We start from the raw sequence: 22,139 nt of genomic DNA on the forward strand, positions 1-22,139 counted from the left end.
GCTGCTCATACTCAGAGGCAGATCTCTGTGTCTGAGATGCCGTCATTAGATGCTGCTCCAAAGACCTAAGGAAATGTGCCCAGGAGAAGTGTATGGTCCTAATCCTTTCAACTGAGGCTCAATGGCCCAGCAAAGTATGAAAGTGAGGCCTGTGCTTCTGAAACGTAACAGTCTAGAGTCTGTGGAGCTGGTGAAGCAACCTCACCACCGCAGGAGCAAATCTCAGCAGGTCCGATTCAAGGAAGATGGCACCAGTAAGACTCCACCTGGCCTAGCTGAGGTGGATGTCCAGACGTCCGAGGACCCAGCTGTAATGGGCAAGACTCAGGCCTCCAGGCACCATCACCTCCCCACCTACTCACTCTCCTTTCCCAGGTCCCAGAAGGCAGGGGGCTTTCGGAACATCGCGATCCAAACGTCCCCCAGTCTCAGGAAGCATTTCCCGGTTTTTAAAAGGAAGAGACTCACAGCCAGCAAGTCCCTGGTGGAAATGCCAACAGCATCCCAAGATGCCATCCAGGTGAACGGCAATCTCTCTGAGCAGGACATTGTGTCCTCTGACCTTGCCTACTTACGGCTAGCTCAGCATCTTGAGGATGGGCCTCGAAGGGTCAAGGTGTCCCACCCGTTTCTCCCTAGAATGTCCAAAGTGCAAAGCAATGGGCCTGTAAGCATATGCTTTGAAGCTGGGACGTGGAGAGCCTTGGAGAAAGTAACAGCTGCCATTCAGGTCCCAGATGATATTTACCACAGTCCTACCTGGGGAGGAAGGGAGTCTACTTTGAGCCCAGACGGGTCTGCTGAGATTAGCAACTCCATACCCCCTTTGGTTGACCGGCATCCAGGTGACAGAAGAAGAGAGCTGCCACCAGATTCAGAAAGAACCCCCCCCTGCTTAAATGCCCCCAGGAGAGCCAATCACACGCCTGGCACAGGGAAACTGCAACCCGAACTGTTTTTGCCCAAAGATAACTCCGATGACAAAGACCTTGGCCCTCTGTCATCTAGGTCAAAGGAAAGGTGTGCTCCCTCACATCCACGGACTCACAGCTCCCCTCCTCCTGGCTCCCACAGTCAGCCAGCCCAACCAGGGGGGGCTTCAGACTGTTCTTCATCCAGTAACAATTACCAGGATCTGCAGTCACTCCAAACTAACAGTGAGTCAGAATCTGGCCCTGCGTTCCAGGAGCAGACGGCAAAGAACCCCATCAAGTCAGACATCCCAGAGCTTCAGAACTGTCCAGGAAGCGGTTACCTCCCCTCCTCTCTCCCAAAAAGGGAGACCAAGCAGCAGAGAGTGACTGGTGGGATTAACCCAATTCACCTGGCACAGGGAGAGCTCTGTGACCTCCAGGGCAGGCTGCAATCTGTGGAGGAGTCTCTGCACTCAAACCAAGAGAAAATTAAAGTCCTTTTGAATGTAATTCAAGACTTGGAGAAAGCTCGAGCTCTCACAGAAGGGTAAGGTGGATTTGGGGGAGCAGGGGCAGGGTAAAGTCATTTGGGAGGATAGGGGCAGAGAGAGAACCTTGCCTTCCATTAGTAAAATGTCTCCAAAATGTTTGAGATTCTATAATTTCCCCAAATTATAAGCAATGGTCTCCCTTTGTTCCGACCGGGCTTCATTGGGTTGTAGGCTTTGGTGGATTTCCCCGATGACTGGTTTTTATTTCCAAATGACAATAGACTGGAGAAGGGGGACAATGAAACAGCAGGGTCAAAAGTTACTTTTTATTAAGATGTGGGTACAGTCAATAAATGATAGGGGAGAATGACAGTATGCGGGTCTGCCCCAACCCTATCCCTGTAGGGATTTACTACATTTGCATGGTATTTTAGCTATTTGTGTGCTTGTCACAGAGGACTTGAGGTAGCCACTAAGCTTACTGTTGACCTTGCCCTCCACTAACCACTTTGAAGGCTTGAGCCAGTCCATCATGGACCAGCTAAGTAGGGACTGAAATGAGATCATAATTCCGCAATGAGAAAGAAGCTCCAAAATGCTTTCCTGGGTGACTCAGCATCCGTCTGAGGACAGGAAGGCAGTTATTTGTTTAGGTGTGGGATGCTTCTTCCTTGAAACAGAGTTCCCTAAAGACTGAGAAAAAGGAATAGTGAAAGCTAATCAACAAAAGGGTAGGAAAAGGAAGAATTAATTAACTGGCATTTGCCGCTATGAATCAGAGTCAACATCGCCTTATAAGAGAGAAGCACTGTGACGAGACAGGGAGAAATGTACTGACCTAAAGGGATCAGGAGTTTTAATCATCTTCCTCTACTCATTTGCAAAGTCCTTCAGTTTCCTCATTTATCATGTTGGGGTAAGAATAACTGACCCATCTCAGAGGATTACTGTCAGCATGAAGAAAATCCAAATCTCAAAGTGCTTCAACATCTATAAAGTATTCTAGAAACATGAGATCCTATTAATATGGATTTCTTGTTTCTTTGTTTGCAATGGTCATGAAACTTCAGACTTTGGAAATCATGAGAAGGACAATGCTGTGCTGCAGGAAATGAGTCTGTAGAATGTGTGCATCCCAGGGGGCGTTTGCCCATAGATTTATCTAGCAAATGCTCTATTTTGCAGGCGCAACTTTTATCGAACTGGCCAAGATCTCAACAATTGCAGTACCTGCCAGAACACGGCATGCATCATATACAGGTACCTGGCCACAATTGAGACCTGCTCTGTAGCACACAGAAGTTGCGGGGTCCATGGAACACTCTTGTAATCTCTCTTAGATGCAGAAAGTCAAGAAAGGGGCAAAGATAGAGGGCCTTTGGATACATGAGACAAAAAAAAACAAAAAACAAAAAACAAGGTTGTTTGACTATGAAATGTTAACATCTGGTTTCAAAGAAGGCATTGCTTTGTTTCCTCACAATAAGGTCTATGAGCAAATCCTTTTGAGATCATCACCCTTCCTCTCACTGAATACTAAGCACAGGCACCATGCTAAGCTCTGCATGTCCATTTGTATCTCATTTCACAGTATACCTCTTGAAGTAGGTGTTCATGTCCTCAGGGAAGTTTAGTCATTTGGCCCCACTCACATATAGCATTTTCAAAGAGCTGAAGGGGATCTCAAATCAAATATTCAGAGACTCAGGACTCAGATCCATATCTTTCTGATACCAAGCCCTATTTATGATCCTGATTGTGGTACCACACATCCTATTCCTCCACAGTAACTACCACATGCCAACCACTTACAATATGTCAAGAACTGTGATAAGCACTGTATATTCAGTTCTAACTACACTGTCTGTTTCCAGCAAGAGGTAAGGTTGCTGCATTAGAGTGAATGTTTAGAAGAAATAGAAGGGAAACATCATACAGTGGTAGGAGACCTAAACTAGGAGTCAGAATCCCCAAAACTACATCTGCTAACATGTGTGGTTCAGTCTCCTCATCTGCAGAGTGGAGACAATTATTCCTCTTGAGAGTTGCCATTAGGAATAAATGAGGAGACACATGGGAATGCCTTTTGTAACAGTCAACTTCTGTACCAATCCAAGGGCTTACTCCCGTTATTACTGGAACGATCAATGCCCATTTAGCTGGTAGTCTACTTTCAGTGGCACAGTGGGAAAGTGGTCAAAAGCAGTCATTCAGGTGATGGCATCTAATTCTGTTTGATTCTAATTCTGTGTGATTTTCTCTATTACCTTTCTCTCTCGATGAGAAAGGCAGCGAGGGTCTGAGCACATTGAAGCCCGACTGGGTTGCCTGTGTGTGTGTGTTTGTAATGTCTCATTCTCTGCAGTAGAACCCTGAGATTTCACCCTAGCAAGGGATGGGCACCTGGAAGTCAGGGGCTCCCACCTCAGCTGAGGTCTTGGACATTTTCTCACTGAACTATCAATTCTTTAAACCCAAAAGTCACAGGACCACAAAGTGTTTTCATCAAATACCAGGAGCTTCAGGATTGCTCACAAAAATATGTCCTTTACCTTAGTGTGAAATATCTCCTCTTAAAAGGGAGCTCTGGAAAAGGCTTGGGCATTAGAAAGAATAATTAAAGAGTCTCATCAATTACTTACCTTTGTTCCTTCTTTATTTTTTTTTAATATCCCCTATCTTAAGCAAATTTCCTATCACTAGGAGGACAATACTCATTAAACGTCTAGATTCAGGGAGGACAAAATCTTTTCCTCCTAAACAACAACAAAAAAATATTTTTAAATAACTTCCATTTAAAGTTTGAAAAGTCTCTTTTCCCAGCAGCCAAGTGATATATTTCCTACTATCTTAAGATGAGTTTCTATTTAGCTTCTGTAAGTTAAAGGGACAGACGATTATTTTCCCATCTTCTGTGAGTTTCATGCCCTGCCCTTGGGCAAATCCCTTCTGGCATCTGAGCGTCCTTATCTGAAAAACGAAGGCCTTTGATTAGATGGTTCTTATGGTCCCTTTCGGTTCTGACATTCTGGTGTTCTAGGTTGAATTAAAAGTGGTAATATTTGCCTAAACTATAACCTTCCAACCAGTATGAGAATATTTACATTTTTCTAGTACTTACTTCAAATGTCCCAAGCAAACAGTCTAAATTCACCCCTGAATGGGTTAGCAAACCTTCATCTACACATCCCTTTCCAGTTTTCCAAGAAGAGTAGCTACTGCATGTGTCTACCCCTCATTACCATTCAAAGCCAGACTGCTCTCCCAGACAGTATCTATATCGTTCTATCTAAGCCATTGTGAAGGAAGAGGCAATTAGTCTGATGAAAGCAGAGATCAGTACAACATCCCTGTCTTAGTAACAGAGGGAAGATGAGAGTTGTCATTTTTTTTTCTTTTTTAACATTTCAAATGACTTCAAACCCTGTGTTGTGTGCTGGACAGTCAGAGCTTGCAAACTAATAAATAAGCAATGTGAAACACTCATCCCCAGGCCCTGTGCAGCTGCAGGCTCTCTCCCTGATGATGGACGGATGCCCAATGCACGTCACTGTACATAAAGCACATGGGCGATCATGGACTGCCTGCCGGGTCTTCTTCCCTGGAGATGTTGTAGCTAAGTTAGCAATCCATAAGGTTTTCTAAGTGGCTCCATCAGCTGAAGGCTATGGCTATGCTACTTGCTTCCATCAAGACAAGAGGGGTCAAGGGTTCCATCCGAATCATTCTCTCGGCTCCAAGAGGAGTCTTCTGCCCACTGCTCCTCAAAGCCTCATTGGCTTTCTTTTTTCTAAGGTTCACTGTGACAGATCCTCCCTTCCCAAGGAGAACAGCACTAAAACAGATGCCCAGAGATCTCATGTGTGACTCTCAGGACCTTCATACACCAGGAAGAATAAAGTCCTTGGAGCCCTGACTGCTGTGGGACCCAAGGGAAGGGGGTAGGAATTGGCTCTATGACTCAAGCTGGTTTCTGGCTATTTTAGACCCCAAACACTCTCCTCACCTCTCCTTAGCATTACTCCTAGGACAAGTTACCGAGAAGGTTTCTGAATCCTTCTGTGGTACTCAAAATTAAATAGCATGGAATTACTTAGTGAGAAGGTTGTTCTCTTTTCAAATTGACTTCAATTCTTCCGATTTACCTAGAGGGAAAAATCTGAGTTTGGTGCTAGAATGTCTTCAAAACCTTTCTAACGCTTACTTATCACAGTTCTTTGCTAACAGGGAGCATGTTTCAAGTTCATAGCCATGGGCAAGCAACAGTTTCCCAACCAGAATGTAATCATTTCTAATTCTTTATGGAAGCTTTTAACTTGCAAAACTAACCCTCCTATATGTTCACTGTTACGCGGGTCTCCACTTTCAAAAGATATACTGCCTGTTTTGTATACATGGTTTTTAGTCTAAAAAGTGAACTGATTTAAAGAGAAAAAATTAAGTACATAATTGTGCAAGTGGTGTGGGGAGTTTCACAAAAACCTTGGAGGTGATAAACAGTGATTGCAATTTGGGAAAACAGTGCCCTAAGGAATCCTCTTCCTTTCCTCTTCTCAAGGTCGTGAGCTCTCTCCAAGCCACATCCCTCCTCCTTCTCTCAGTCCAGTTTTTACTCCTCCAGTCACATCTCCCTGCACTTTATCTTCACAGTCACTCAGAAAATAATCACGGAGCCTCTTTGGAGGTCTTTGACTACATTGATCATGCATTTATTTTATGGATGTAGCTCCCAGGAAAATGTCTACCTGGTTTAAGTTAAAATGCCTCAAATGTTTTAAGGGAAAAGAACTGGAAGTTTTGCTCAGGAAGAAAAAATTTCTCCTATCATCCATGTGTGTTTCTTAGGAAATGGAAATAAAGAGCAAGCAGCAAACTAAACCATTCTGAATGGGACAGACTGGCCACACAAGATGTGAAAGGTGCTAGAGAGGAGGAGACGACAGAAGAGCTCTTGTTTGCTCAGGGGTCTTCCTGGGCAGGCTGTCTCCTCTTCTTGTGCTCAGCCTCTGTTCATGGCTTCAACGGCACTCATAGATTTTAATATCAGTGACATCACCTTCCTCTATCTTTTCTGAGTGCTCTCTTTCTCTTTATATATATATACACATATATATATACTACCTATGAATCTTTCCATCTTGATATCTCAAATGTACCTCAAATTATCAAGTTCACCACATACCAAAATACATTTCATATTTTCCTCCACAAAATTCTCTTCCTACATTTCTTATTTGTTCAGCACTGCTGACCATGATTTCATAAAGAAACTGTGGTCCACGCTGTCTCATTCTTCTCCTTTACAACACGCATCAAACTGGCTACTGATTCTACCTGCTATATCCAGCCCCTTAGCTTCATTCCCTTCATCTCTGGTCCATAAAGACCCTCATCACTTAAATGCTAACTGGCCTTTTTGCCATAGATCCCTTTCAGTCTGTCCCAAGTAATTCTTCACACAGGTTGCTAGCTTACTGAAAAGTAGAATCTGATCATGTCACTCCCCTGTTAAACAATTTTGTCCCACTTCCTGTTGTTTCCTTTAGCTAATTTTTCAAGACCCTTTGAATGCGACACTAACCTTCTTAACTGCTGGGTCTCCTATCTATTCCCAGCCACAGTGAACTACTCAGCTGGCTTCAAATACTGGGTGTTCTATCATACATAAGTTTCTTCATTTCCCAGAATGCCTTTTCTGCCCTGCTTCATCTGGAAAACTTGTAGTCTTGCAGTTTAAAAGTCAGTTCCTCTGAATACCCTTTCACTCCTTCCCAAGAAAGAGCCCCCTTGGCACACACATTCCTCTGCTATACCATTTCTCTTATGATGTTGCAACACAGGGTTTATGAGTTTCTTTCCTTCAGCAGAAGACCGGTATCTCAAAGTCATGGCCAGTGTCTAATACATAGTTAGTGACCAGTGGAACCCTCAAAGAAGGGAAGAGCTACACTGACTGGGGTGGGGTGGAGGATGAAAAGCAGTGGCAGGCTGGAGACAGCTATTTAGATGGTCCTAAAGTCATAGGGCAGAGAGTGAAGAGGAACTAAAAAGACTCTTGATCAAAGTGAAGGAGGAGAGTGAAAAAGTTGGCTTAAAGTTTAACATTCAGAAAACTAAGATCATGGCATCTGGTCCCATCACCTCATGGGAAATAGATGGGGAGACAGTGGAAACAGTGTCAGACTTTACCTTTTTGGGCTCCAAAATCACTGCAGGTGGTGACTGCAGCCATGAAATTAAAAGACGCTTACTCCTTGGAAGGAAAGTTATGACCAACCTAGATAGCATATTAAAAAGCAGAAACATTACTTTGCCAACAAAGGTCTGTTCTGGTCAAGGTTATGGTTTTTCCAGTGGTCATGTATGGATGTGAGAGTTGGACTGTGAAGAAAGCTGAGCACGAAGAATTGATGCTTTTGAACTGTGGTGTTGGAGAAGACTCTTGAGAGTCCCTTGGACTGCAAGGAGATTCAACCAGTCCATCCTAAAGGAGATCAGTCCTGGGTGTTCATTGGAAGGACTGATGCTGAAGCTGAAACTCCAGTACTTTGGCCACCTCGTGGGAAGAGTTGACTCAATGGAAAAGACCCTGATGCTGGGGGGGATTGGGGGCAGAAGGAGAAGGGGACGACAGAGGATGAGATGGCTGGATGGCATCACAAACTCAATGGGCAGGAGTCTGAGTAAACTCCGGGAGCTGGTGATGGACAGGCAGGCCTGGCGTGCTGCGATTCATGGGGTTGCAGAGAGTCAGACACGACTGAGCGACTGAACTGAACTGAAAGTCAAGGTGGGCTTCCCAGGTGGCACTAGAGGTAAAGAGTCCGCCTGCCAGTGCAGGAGATATGAGACACTCAGGTTCAATCCCTGGGTCAGGAAGATCCCCTGGAGGAGGAAACGGCAACTCACTCCAGTATTCTTGCCTAGAGAATTCCATGGACAGAGGAGCTTGGAGGGCTACTGTCCATGGGGTCACAAAGAGTTGGACACGACTGAGCGACCAAACAACAACCAAAGTCAAATCAGTGTGACAACTTCTGTGTGTCCCTACTCTTAGGTGGGGAAACAGAAGGTCTTAACTAATCGAATAATCTTATTAGGGAAGGAAGGCTTCTGTGCAGCAGGTCTTCAGTAGATCTTTTGGAAGTGAATCAACAATAACTGAATGTAGTACATGGATTGCCAGTTTTCAAATACCTGGAACACTACAAGATGGAACCTAATCAAGTCTTCCTGTGATGACTCACAGAACTTGATGCAATTCACAAGACATTGAGATCCTTGTTGATCATGGACTTGCAACACTCTTGCCCAGTACTTCTGTACTGACTATGGTCGGAAAGCAAACTCTGATTTGTGGAAAACTGAAAAATCCATCCAGGCTATCCCATCTCCCTTCTACAGTATCTGAACTACACCAGTGATCTCTTTGGAAGAGGGAGCTCAGGCAGTAGGTCTGCAGGTCCTCTTAGTAAAACATCAAAACCCAGTGTGGTAGGTAGAATAATGTCCACATGAGATGTCCACATTCTAACTCTTGGACCCCGTGAATATATCACCTCACCTGGTAAGAGGGAAAATGCAGGTGTGATTAAGGATCTTAGAGGACAGGATGAGTAGCCTGGAGGGTCCAGGTGAGCCTAATGTAATCTCATGGACCCTTACAAGGGAGAGATGAGGGCAGGAGAGGCAGAGTCAGGGAAGGTGTGTCCGCAGAAGCAGAGGTGGGAGTGGCGCGGCCACAGGTTAAAGCAGGCGGGCAGCCTCTACAGGCTGGAAAAGGCAAGGGATGCATTCTCTCCTGGAAATGCCGGAAGGAACACAGCTCTGCTGACACCTTCATTTACAGTTCTGGAGGACTTCTGACCTCTGGCTCTCTAAGAGTAAAATTTGTGTTTTTTTAAACCCACTAAACTTGTGGTAACTCATTTTAGCAGCAGTAGGAAATGAATGCACCTGGATTAAATCCTCATAATTGATAAACTACTCACATCTAATTGGAGGTTGGTTTATTTGACTTTGATGATTTTTACAACTCTGACAGCTAAGGGAAGACAAGGATCTGTTGGGATGAAAATAAGGGAAAAGAAATGAGAGCTGCCATTTACTGGGGTTTGCCAGTGGCACTAGTGGTAAAGAATCTGCCTGCCAATACAGAAGACACAAGAGATGTGGGTTCGATCCCTGGGTCAGGAAGATTTCCTGGAGGAGGGCATGGCAACCCACTCCAGTATTCTTGCCTGGAGAATCCCAAGGACAGAGGAGCCTGGTGGACTACAGTCCATAGGGTTGCAAAATGTCAGACACGACTGAAGTGGCTTAGCATGCACACATGCACCAATTACTAGTCATTGTAAATGCATTTTGTTTTCATATCTGATCCCAACAACCTGATGAGATAGATAAAAACACTCCCATTTTACAGGTGAGGTAACTGAGGCTCAGGGACTGGCACGTTATTCATGTTAGACAGTGGAGACTGAGGGTGAGAGAGGCACTTTGAAACTAGTAACTGGCGATATCAAGGTTGGAACTTAGTCCTCTCTGCCTGTTGGCCAGATTCCACGGCATGCTGTCTCCAGAGGCCAGGCCTGCTTGCAGGGTATCAGGGCTCAGTGGGACGTTGTACGGCTGAGTTCCCCTCGGCCAAGTGCAAAGTTAGGGTTTGTGTTTATGATGCAGGATCTAAATGGTGTTCTCGAAGGGTGATAGCAGGCCATCTGCAGCGGCCTCCTAAGTACCTGTGAATACTGGTTGCTGGCCTTCAAGCCCCAAACCTGCTGGCTCAGAGAGGTGGGGAGGAGGATGGGAATCTGTAGGTATAGCCAGCCTCCTGGGAAAGTCTGATTCCGAAGAAGTTCGAGAAACATTCAACTAGGTAAAGTCAGAGTCTTGAAAGGAGGAGGTGGCAGTCGATTTCCTAGAAACGGTTGTGACATAGAAAGCTCTTGCTGATGAACTAGCCCAGAAACTAGCTTTTGTTTTAAATGCATCATTGGAGAGATGCTTTACCTTTCTGCTTGGCTTCAGTTACAGGGTTAGTGGTCATGAACAGACGGAACTAAAGGGCGCAGGTGAGGCTGGAGGGAAGGGACAGGGAGAGCGGCTTGCTCACAGAGTGTGTCTTCTGATGCCTCCTCTTTGCAGTGAGAAGAGAAAACACGCTTCTGCTGGTCCGTGTCGGGGCCAGGCTCTCATCTTGCATTATTTAGGGGGTTAATTTGTAGTCTCTCCTTCCTCCCACACCTCCCAGCTCCTCAGGCCTCATCTGAGAGCAGGAACAGAATGGTAATCCCTGCTTACTTTCCTCCTCCAATTAAGGTGCAGGCCAATTAGAGCCCAACTCTGTTCCCAGGCCAGAAGCCTGCATGCTAGGAACTGCCCCCTGGGGTGTCCTGGAAGAGCGATCACAAACACCCGCCAGGGCGGGCGTGCAGAATGCCGTCCAGCCCCACTTACCCCGCTTCAGGGAGGGGTAGTCATGCAGGCTCCTGACCCAGGGCATGTGTGTGAAGCATCCTCTCATTTCCTCAAACTCTACAGACCATAGGCTGCCTTTTTTTTTTTTTTTTTAATTTTTTTTTTTTTATCATTACTGACTCCTCCACTGCTACAATCCTCCGAGCTAGGCAGAAGTTAGGGAGATACAAAAGAAGCTTTGCCGCCAACACCTCCCTTTGTCCCCGGTGGCCACCATCCTGGTTCTTGCACCCCCTCACTGTTTTGACATTCAGAATTTATCATAAGGAGTCTCTCTGGAACACAGGGCAAAGCCATACAGCTGTGTGCCCTGTAGGAGAAAGGCCAGCCAAGCCTTCATCCAACTAAGGAAAGAGGCTCTGGAGACCTACATGAGTCACCTGGGGTCATGCAGTCAGAGGTGCCAAGAACCTTCTTGAGTTTCCTTTGATGGTTAAGTAGTTTGGCCACTGGGCCTTGGCCTTGCCTGCCACTTAAAGCTATCACCTAACCAGAGAAAAAGGCATTTCACTAGAAATGCAATATACCTAGGTCTGTAAATTTGTTTAAGACGCTCTCCCAGCATGGAGCCACGGGAACTGTGAGGGCCTTGTCTTGCAGTCGCAGTCCTCTGTCTGGCCAGCAGTGAGGTCTGCAGTGAAAAGTAATTACAAAGCACACAGCATAGTAATGTGTGTTCTTTCTCGTAATCACAGACGCCTTTGCTGCTGTCGTGTCATTGCAGTATGGACTGATCAGTGTTCAATTCAAATGCAGGAACACGAATGTTAATGGCGGCACTTTACAGCACCCTTCAAACAACTGCCACCAAACATAGCTCAAGCTGTCTCTTTTGAAAACAGGCAAAAAGTTTGGGGGATATAGTGGAAACTTCTCTGAGCCTTGACAGCTTGGTCCCCCAGACATTTGCCATTAGCCCCCATTTCTCTTGGTATGTTTTACCCCTTTCTTCTTTTCCCTCGAATGGAAGGGGAAAGAAGAGGATTTATAGCATCAGCAATTTGTCTGCAATAAAAATGAAACCTATTTTAATGTATTAATAGCTAAACAGACTGAAACATGCCATAAACATAACATCAAGCAAGCTGAGAATTTCACAGGAATAACAAATGGATAGCTGCTGGCGTGTGGGTCACAGTTGACCACAGAATGACCCAATCTTTATTTCTCTGTCAAGTTAATGCTACAATCATTACTATTTGTTGATCCAGGCACTGTGCCAGGCATTTTACTAAACAGTGTACATGTATCATTACTTTTCAGACTCTCAAGAACCCTTAAATATGGGTCTGGTTATTATTCCCATTTTATGGATGAGGAAATGGAGACTTGGGCAGGCCATGTGATTTGTCCAGGGTCCACCAGATCTAGGGCTTAAACCAGTCCCTTTTTCAGAAGGCATTCCTATCCCTTCCCCTCTTACCTTCTGACCTTGCACCAGCAGTGAGTATTTGTATTACAGTTCTCTGAGATGGCCTTCTCTTTCTGAGGACTTAATGTGAAGACATTCTCAACAGAGAGCCACGGCACCCAGAGTGCAGACCTCTCCCACAGATGGTGATCAGCAGGGAGATTTCTGCAGTATGGCCCTGCTTATTTATGCACCAAGAAGAGAACCTGCAATTCTCCAGGGACTTCTCAGCACAGATGCCCAAGGAGAAGGGGTGTGCTTGCCGGCTTGAAATGGCTGTGATCTGTGAAGCTTAAAATTGTATCCTATAAATAATGAGCACACTGGTCATTAGGAGGAAGTTTTAGGAACAATATTCCTTCCAGGCTGGGGAAAATTAAAAAAAAAAAAGCTAACTGAAGTTTCTACTTTCCTGGACTGTGATTCATCCCCAGAGACACTTTCCAAAGTGGTGTGATTTATCCAAGTGGACAGGAACCCAACCACCCAAGAACCCATTGATTCTTACAGCTAATTCTTTTAAAAAGAAAGTTGCAGGAGGTCAATAAATCTGTGGTGCACCTGGGTTCTGTGGTGAGAGAAGCCACAGAAACACTCCAACAGAGATGAAGAGATAGAGAGAGACTTGCAAGTGGTTTTGTCTTCAGGGAGATGCCATGGATCATTAGTTTCTCAGCCAACTTGCTTGAAGTGTGTGGATTTATGGTTCATCACCATGTCTCTAGATAAAAGAGCAAGACCCACCTGCTGAGAAGGATGACCACAGGGCTACTGTAGAGCTCAGCAGTCTACAGTCAGACCCGACACAGCGGAGCACAGACACTACCTTGAGTATGCAGCCTCCTACGGGGTGCCTACCTTCTCCAAGTACACAGTCTCCCTGTCAGAGCATCCTTGCAATCGGGAAATACTATGGCAGGGTGGGCTGGTCAACTGGATCATGAAGGGTCCTTCAGTGGCCCAGCCCACATTGAGTCTTGTGCTGCAGGGAGATGTGAGGTCATTTACGTGCACTGGGCTGGGGTCACCATCCCATCTCACACTCACTTGGTGACCGGGATCTCACACGTATTGAATAGTACTGTTCTTTCAGCGCTGTGTGTCTTAGTGCACAAGCTTTGGAGCCAGATAGTCGAGGCTCAAATCCTTGCTCTGTCACTTACTAGTATGTGCCCTTGGCAGAATATTTAACCTCCTCTTGCCTCAGTTTCCTCATTTGTAAAATGAAGATAATGCTTATCTCATGGGTCTATGAGAATCACATGAGGCATGAGAATTACTAAACTTGTAGTATGATGTATGGAATAGAGTTCATTCCATAAAAGATAGTCCTTTTTCTTCTTTATATCCAACCTCTTCTTCATTTAAATTACCATGTGTCCTCACCTAACACGACCCAGGTTCAGTTCAGTTGTTCAGCTGTGTCCAACTCTTTGTGACTCCATGGACTGCAGCACGCCAGGCTTCCCGGTCCATCACCAACTCCCAGAGCCTACTCAAACTCGTGTCCATCAAGTCGGAGATGCCACCCAACCATCTCATCCTCTGTTGTCCCCTTCTCCTCCTGCCTTCAATCTTTCCCAGCATCAGGGTCTTTTCCAATGAGTCAGTTCTTTGCATCAGGTGGCCAAAGTACTGGAGTTTCAGCTTCAACATCAGTGCTTCCAATGAATATTCAGGACTGATCTCCTTTAGGATAGACTAGTTGAATCTCCTTGCAGTCCAAGGGACTCTCAAGAGTCTTCTCCAACACCACAGTTCAAAAGCATCAATTCTTCAGCACTCAGCTTTCATTATAGTACAACTCTCACATCCATACATGGCTACTGGAAAACTATAGCTTTGACTAGACAGGACTTTGTTGGTAAAGTAATGTCTCTGCTTTTAAATATGCTAGGTTGGTCATAGCTTTTCTTCCAAGGAGCAAGTGTCTTTTAATTTCATGGCTACAGCCATCATCTGCAGTGATTTTTTAGAGCCCAAGAAAATAAAGTCTGTCACTGTTTCTACTGTTTCCCCATCTATTTGCCATGAAGTGATGGGACCAGATGCCACGATCTTTGTTTTCTGAATGTTGAGTTTTAAGCCAGCTTTTTCACTCTCCTCTTTCACTTTCATCAAGAGGCTCTTTAGTTCCCCTTCACTTTCTTCCATAAGGATGGTATCACCTGCATATCTGAGGTTATTGATATTTCTCCCAGGAATCTTGATTCCAGCTTGTGCTTCATCCAGCCCGGCATTTCACATGACGTACTCTGCATACGAGCTAAATAAGCAGGGTGACAACATACAGCCTTGACGTACTCCTTTCCCAATTTGGAACCAGTCTGTTGTTCTATGTCCGGTTCTAACTGTTGCTTCTTGACCTGCATATAGATTTCTCAGGAGGAGGTAAGGTGGTTTGGAATTCCCATCTCTTGAAGAATTTTCCAAAGTTTGTTGTAATCTACAGAGTCAAAGGCTTTGGAACAATCAATAAAGGAGAAGTAGATGTTTCTCTGTAATTATCTTGCTATGATCCAACAGATGTTGGCAGTTTGATCTTTGGTCCCTCTGCCTTTTCTAAATCTAACTTGAACACCTGGAAGTTCACGATTCATGTACTTTTAAAGCCTGGCTTGGAGAAATTTGAACATTACTTTACTAGTATGTGAAATGAGTGCAATTGTGCGATAGTTTGAACATTCTTTGTCATTGCCCTTCTTTGGAATTGGAATGAAAATGGATCTTTTTCAGTCCTGTGGCCACTGCTGAGTTTTTCAAATTCGCTGAGTGCAGCACTTTCACAGCATCATCTTTTAGGATTTGAAATATCTCAACTGGAATTCCATTGCCTCCACTAGCTTTGTTCGTAGTGATGCTTCCTAAAGCCCATGTGACCTTGCATTCTAGGATGTCTGGCTCTAGGTGAGTGATCACACCACCATGATTATCTGGGTCATGAAGATCTCTTTTGTATAGTTCTTCTGTGTGTTCTTGCCACTTCTTCTTAATACCTTCTGCTTCTGTTAGGTCCATACCATTTCTGTCCTTTGTTGCACCCATCTTTGCATGAAATGTTCCTTTGGTATCTCTAATTTTTTTGAAGAGCTCTCTAGTCTTTCCCATTCTATTGTTTTCCTCAGTGCATTTATCACTGCAGAAGGCTTTCTTATCTCTCCTTACTATTCTTTGGAACTCTGCATTCAGATGGCTATATCTTTTCTTTTCTCCGTTGCCTTTAGTTTCTCTTCTTTTCTCTCCTCAGACAACCATTTTGTCTTTTTGTGTTTCTTTTTCTTGGAGATGGTCTTGATCACTGCCTCCTGTACAATGTCACGAATCTCCATCCATGGTTCTTCAGGTACTCTGTCTATCAAATCTAGTCCCTTGAATCTATTTGTCACTTCCACTGTATAATCAAAAGGGATTTGATTTAGGTCATACCTGAATGGTCTAGTGGTTTCCCTACTTTCTTCAATCGAAGTCTGAATTTGGCAACAAGGAGTTCATGATGTGAGCCACAGTCAACTCCTGGTTTTGTTTTTGCTGACTGTATAGAGCTTCTCCATCTTTGGTTGTAAAGAATACAATCAATCTGATTTCAGTATTGACCATCTAGTGATGTCCATGTATAGAGTCTTCTCTTGTGTTGTTGGAAGACAGTGTTTGCTCTGACCAGTGCATTCTCTGGGCAAAACTCTGTTAGCCTTTGCCCTGCTTCATTTTGTACTCCAAAGCCAAATTTGCCTTTACTCCAGGTATCTCTTGACTTCCTACTTTTGCATTCCAGTCCCTTATGATGAAAAGGACATCTTTTGGAGTGTTAGTTCTAGAAAGTCTTGTAGGTCTACATAGAACTGTTCAACTTCAGCTTCTTCAGCGTTACTGGCTGGGGCATAGACTTGGATTACTGTGATACTGAATGGTTTGCCTTGGAAATGAACAGAGATCATTCTGTCATTTTTGAGATTTACCCAAGTACTGCATTTTGGACTTTTTTGTTGACTATGATGGCTACTCCATTTCTTCTAAGGGATTCTTGCCCACAGTAGTAGATATAATGGTCATCTGAGTTAAATTCGCCCATTCCAGTCCATCTTAGTTCACTCATTCTTAAAATGTCAATGTTCACTCTTGCCATCTCCTGTTTGACTTCCAATTTACCTTCATTCATGGATCTAACATTCCAGGTTCCAATGCAGTGTTGTTCTTTACAGCATCGGACTTCCATCATCAGTCACATCCACAACTGTGTGTTGTCTCTTTGGCTTCGTCTCTTCATTCTTTCTGGAATTATCTCTCCACTCTTCTCCAGTAGCATATTGAGCACCTACCGACCTGGGGATTTCATCTTTCAGTGTCCTATCTTTTTGCCTTTTCATACTGTTCATGAGGGTCTCAAAGCAAGAATACTGACGTGGCTTGCAATTCCCTTCTTTAGTGGATCACGTTTTGTCAGAACTCTCCACCATGACCCATCTGTCTTGGGTGGCCCTACACGGCATGGCTCATAGTTTCATTGAGTCAGACAAAGCTGTGATCAATTTGATTAGTTTTCTGTGATTGGGGTTTTCTAGTTATACTCTCTAGTTACATTATTTTCTTCTTAGTGTAGACCCTGGTAACAGCTAGGCCATGGGCTAAAACACCTGATCTCTTTTTAGGAAGGAGAGGACTAGGGGTCAGGAAAGCAAGCTGAGATTCTGATCATAAGTCATGATGTGACTCCCTTCACCAACTCACACAGGGAAAACAACATTCCTAGATTCCTGAACTATCATGAAGATAAAATGAAAATACAGACCTGGTGTGTTTGCAGTTTGAAAGTGCTATATAAAAGTAAGAGGTTTCTATTGTTTATTTCTATCCAAACTTTTATCTTCTTGTGTCTCACCCAACTTCTCTTTGCCCAGCCAAGATGCTATATCCAGAATCTGACTCTTGTTTGCTTTATGCATTTACACATTTACCTACTCTTTCCTTCTCACTAGTTTTTCTTCCAGACAAGCCATGACTTAGGCCTCTTGCTACTTCCAATTACCTAGAAAAACATTCTCCAGCTTTCCACCTAGCATGATGGCTGAAGCATTGATCTGTCAGCTAGATTAGTGAGGTGCCCTCAAGATGGAAAACTTCAAGCTTGCTTGCATTCTTGGTTTACACACATCTCACTTTCTAAATGCAAAGTGGCACCACACACAGACCTCTTGTCTGGGAATGGCTCTAAGACTGCGCAGACATGGAGCTGGGCAGCCCTGGACAGGGCTCAGGCACTCCACATGTCCTTAGAGGGCCAACGTTATAGACTTGGAAAGCTCCAAACTACCTCAATGGTTCTGGGCCTGAGTCTTATATTGTCACAATTTCTTGACCACCATCTGCTACCCACGCCCCGCCCCCGACCACTGTGAGTCAGAGTTCTCTACAAACTAAGCACCCTGCACTTCCTGTGGATGGAGAAGATGATAAGGGAGGGGGGTAGGGAGAGGTTGGAAAAGTCACTGGTGTTCTATCTTGGCAGTCATTCCCCAGAATCTGCAAACAATACTCTGCTAAAAGTTTGCTTGCATTCTTTCAAGCAAGCATTTTAATCCCTCTTTCAAGAGGTTGTTGAATATGGTGTGGGTTAGCCAGGTAGGAAGTTGAGGGGGATCTCCTCTTCTCTACCCAGCCTCAAAATGAAAGACATGAGAGAGGGCACTGCCCCTGCCCATTTATAAGGCAGCTGCAATCAAAATAAAATGTATTCCTTCTCCTCCCTTCTAAACTAAACAGTAGTTTGTCAAAAGGATGGGTAAGAAAAAAAGTGACAATTTTCCTTTATGTTAATAAATTACTCTGGCCTAAAAAACATTAATCAATTTCTTTCCAAAGGACACATGCTTCTCTATACTCTGTTATTTGCCTGGCCTTGAAAAGAAAGTCACTTTCAATCCCCTTTGAATTGTCAAGACCAGTGGGGGCAGTCCGCGGAGCTCCCTAAGTCCCAGTGATTATAATGGAATCCTGTGGTGTTTCCATAGAAATATAAAGAGTGTATTCTTCCCGGAATGTACATGGGGGGAGGGGGTGAGGACTGATGCTTCTGGCAAGGTATACAATTACTGAAGGCCCAAGGCATGAGTGAGGAGGTGAGGCATTCACTCCCTGAGACAGGAAGACAGAAGACTTGGTGCAGTGGGCAGAGACCCCATTCTCCATGAGGACACTCCCCCTGTTATTGTCCCCTCTGTGCAACTAGCTGGTAAGGTCACTTCAGAACCTCTCTCTTCATTTGGGTCTTAGAAAGAAAAGCAATTTGCCCAAGGTCACCCAGCCAGTAAGTGGCCCTGCCTCGGTTCAAATCCGGGAGAACTGCACGCACGAGCCCCGTCTCTGAGCGCTCCAGTGTGCTGCGCTTTGCCGTGTGAGCTGAGACAGATGTCACATTCCATCCCCTGGCTCTCCTGTCTCTAGGCCTGCCAGGTCTATACACACGTGAACATACCCAGAGCAGTGCTTTTTTCTAATCAGTATTAGGACACTGTTATGAGTCGTGACACACTCAGGTGCTTTGTTTTGGCTATTTGTTACTTGAATTAAGAAGTCAGAGAAATGTCACACATAAGGAGAAGAAGGAAGCTGGTTTGTATGTATGTTCATATAATATGGTAGAGATATATGGATGAAGAGCTGGAGAATAGCGGTTGTTGAGATATATAAAAGACAGATTTTAAAGCAATTGTTAGTTCAATCATCTGTATCATACACTGGGAAGCTACATCCACAAAAGCAGCACCTACATCTCTCCATCTCATTGTCGTGTCCCTATAACTAGGCAAAGTGTCAGTCCTAAAACAGGATGGATGGCTGAATGCATGGATAGATGGAAGAACGGATGGGTGGTGGCCAGATGAATGAAGAGATGACTGTACGGATGAATGGATGGTTGATGAATAAATGGATGGTTAGATGGCTGGCTGACGGGATGGATAGAGGAATGGTTTGATGCACAGATGGATGGATGATTGATGGTAAGATGAATGGGTGGATGGAATTTCCTATCTCTAAAAGCTGAGGAAATTCCTAGAATGAGCAGAGGGTGCCTACTTTTTTTGGCTCTATCCCATGCTCTAGAATGAAGGTAATTTTTTGCCTTGGTGAAAGAGGCAGGGTTATTTCAGTAGTCAGGAGAACTACGAATGTGGATGTTCTCTGCATGTGAATTAATACAAGAGAGGGTAAGAATCAGGGTTAATTGTTTTAGATTCCTTCCTTAAAGCAATAAGAGGTTGCCAGAGACAATGCTTCCCCAGCCTCTGACCCCATCTCCTTAAATTTCAACTGGGGAGAGGGAGCTGTGGGTAGTGGTGACAGAAACCCAGTCCAGCTTCAGGAGCGACAGGGGTGCATGCTGGGTAGTACATCCTGGAAGTGGGAGCCTTAGCGTGTGTCTGTGGATACTTCTCTTCACTGATCTGGCAAAATTCTGAGCTTTGGTTAGACGACCTCTAATAGCTCTTGATATTGGCTAGCATTTACTAAGGACACAGAGTTACTAGTTACCAGTGTGAGGAGGCCAGGGATAATGCCTGTCTGCCTGTCTGTTTAATACTCCACTTCTGGTACCTAACCGAGGGCCTGGTGCATGGGAGATACTCAATAAATGTTTGTTGAAAGACTAGCTGAATATCATTTGATGTTTGTTGGTATCTATCTCTGAAATGAGTGTTGTATACGTATTCTATTGTTTATACATCACTGAGACCCCATGAGTAGTACCATGCTTACTCTTCAGTTGAGGAGACTTTGGCTTGAACATGAGAAATGACTTTGCCACGATTTCACAGTTAATCAGTCAGTCATGGAGCTTTGCTTAGAAAAACACAGCCTGCATTACACATCCATTATATAAACCACACACCCAAGAGGATGTCCCTATAGAGGAGACCAGGGAGGCACAGAAAGTGAAAGAATGTAAGTCGAAGAGAAGAAAATCTGGAGGAAGCTTATCAAATATACAGAAATAATCAGAAACCCATCCCTGATGGTCCGTAAGCATGGTTGTTAAGCCCCTATTGCTGTTATTATTATCACCATTAATGTTATTACTATTAATATATTATATCTTGCTCTTGGCTTTGCTTCTTAACAATGAGCCTTGGGGAGCCTTACACTTATGCTTACTTCATATTATTCCTTAATACAGACATATTTAAATATTCTCCTTTAATGGGCATCTCTTGATCTCCACTTCTGTTTCAGTTACCTTATGCGTATATGTTGGAGTGATTAATGTACAGACTCCATTGTCTCATCTGTACACAGGTCTGCGAGGTAAATACGACACCACTGGGGACCAGAGTCCTCAGGGGCTGAGAGAGTCGGAGGCTGAAGAGCCAAAGCTCTGGCTTGGGTGGGTGCTCAGGCTCCCCCTGACCTTTGAGGGCCTGGGAATCAGGCCTGTGGGCATCAGGGATGATCAGCCTGTCTTATAAGCCTGGCTCAGCCTTCTCAGAGCCTGGAGAGCTGGGCCACAAAGACTGACTCCTACAGACATCTCTGCAGACAGTGTATGGGCTGCCTCTGCCCTTAACTGTCTAGAAGACTTACCTACAGAGGAGCTGCCAGAGCCAGAATGCTTGTGAGAAGGCTCTTAAGCTTGTAGCTGTGTTTGTTACCTGGTTTCACACTAGAACTCTCAGAGGGCCCAAAGATGAGCAACCGGCGTGGGAGTGTGGGAGGTGGGGAAATGCAGAGTCACAGAGATGGTGCATTCTTGTTTAGCAAGGAAGAAAAGGAAATGTCTCACCCGGAAGAGGAAAAAGCCTGTATGGTTTGTGAAGCGTCATGACTGGATAAAGCCTCCTGCCCAGCAAGGGCTGGAAAGGGGCTGTTGTTAAATAGACACTGAGCTGGTCTGCTATGCCCACATCACCTCCCAGAGACCCAGGATCAAAGTCGGTGCTGCTGAAAAGGCACATCACGGTTGTCACATGTGACAAACAAACCCCGAATAGCACCTTGTCACTGGACACCCCAAGGTGGCTCTCTATCTGCCAGGCGCTGCTCTAGTTTCTTCCTTTATACTCTCTCACTCGATTAATATAGATTTGTTGTTGTTCAGTCACCAAGCCATGTCCGACCCTTTGTGACCCCACGGACTGCAGCACACAAGGCTTCTCTGTCCCTCACTATATACATGTTAATTCCAAAAAAAAGCCTTTGAGACGGGGGCCATCATTAGATCCTTTTTATGGACAAGGAAACTGAGTTGTCAGTTTTATCACATATTTCTCTGTATTACTTAAATATTGTATTATGAGGCAGTTTTATGCATAAAATGTATGTAAAACTAATGAACAATCAGGAGCATTAAATAAATGTGAGAGAGAGGTTGGAACAATTTTAACTGGCCATCTACTACTAGGCTGCCATGTTATGTGCTTCATTTAAACTTAGAAACATCCCTAAGGGGAAGGTATTACAGATGCCAGTTCCATCAGTGAGAAACTGGAGACTCAGAGAGACTGCACAGTTTCCCCAGGCCGCACAGCCAGCAGGCACCTCAGCATCTGGGACTTGATCCCAAAGCCCAGGCTCTTCTCTGTCTGTTGGACACTTGGTGACGTCCAATCAGCATGTGCCGATTTGAATTTACTTTCCTTCCTTTCTCTCCGTGTTTTTCAGTGTAGAATATGATTTCCGGCAGCAAGAAGGCAGGTTCCACGAAGTTCTAGAGAGTCTGGAGGAAGCGGAGCCAGCTGAGGAGGCCTCTCCCCCACCAAAGTCTCCAGCAGAGCCTCCAGTTCCCGAGAAACAGGACTTAAGGCGGAAAACCAAGAAGGTGAAGAAGAAGTGCTTCTGGTGGATCTGAGCTCC

The 22,139-nt window shown here is 44.7% G+C and overlaps 2 protein-coding genes across 2 annotated transcripts in view; one reads left to right on the plus strand and one right to left on the minus strand.

The window, feature by feature from the left end:
- The window catches only part of DOCK2 (dedicator of cytokinesis 2), a 459,258-nt gene that overhangs the window by 210,487 nt on the left and 226,632 nt on the right, over positions 1 to 22,139 (minus strand). The window lies entirely within an intron of this gene.
- INSYN2B (inhibitory synaptic factor family member 2B) lies at positions 122 to 22,134 on the plus strand. Its single transcript, XM_065905445.1, has 3 exons — positions 122 to 1,461; positions 2,591 to 2,665; positions 21,948 to 22,134. Exons 1-3 carry the CDS (start codon positions 122 to 124, stop codon positions 22,132 to 22,134), a joined length of 1,602 nt encoding a protein of 533 aa, XP_065761517.1.

The sequence above is a fragment of the Muntiacus reevesi genome, chromosome 14, assembly GCF_963930625.1.
Source record: "Muntiacus reevesi chromosome 14, mMunRee1.1, whole genome shotgun sequence".
NCBI classification, from domain to species: domain Eukaryota; kingdom Metazoa; phylum Chordata; class Mammalia; order Artiodactyla; family Cervidae; genus Muntiacus; species Muntiacus reevesi.

Coding starts and splice junctions, on each gene's coding strand:
- INSYN2B (XM_065905445.1), top strand. CDS start 122: ATGGCCCAGCAAAGTATGAAAGTGAGGCCTGTGCTTCTGAAACGTAAC. Junction 1,462..2,590: donor GCTCGAGCTCTCACAGAAGG/GTAAGGTGGATT, acceptor TCTATTTTGCAG/GCGCAACTTTTATCGAACTG. Junction 2,666..21,947: donor ACGGCATGCATCATATACAG/GTACCTGGCCAC, acceptor CGTGTTTTTCAG/TGTAGAATATGATTTCCGGC.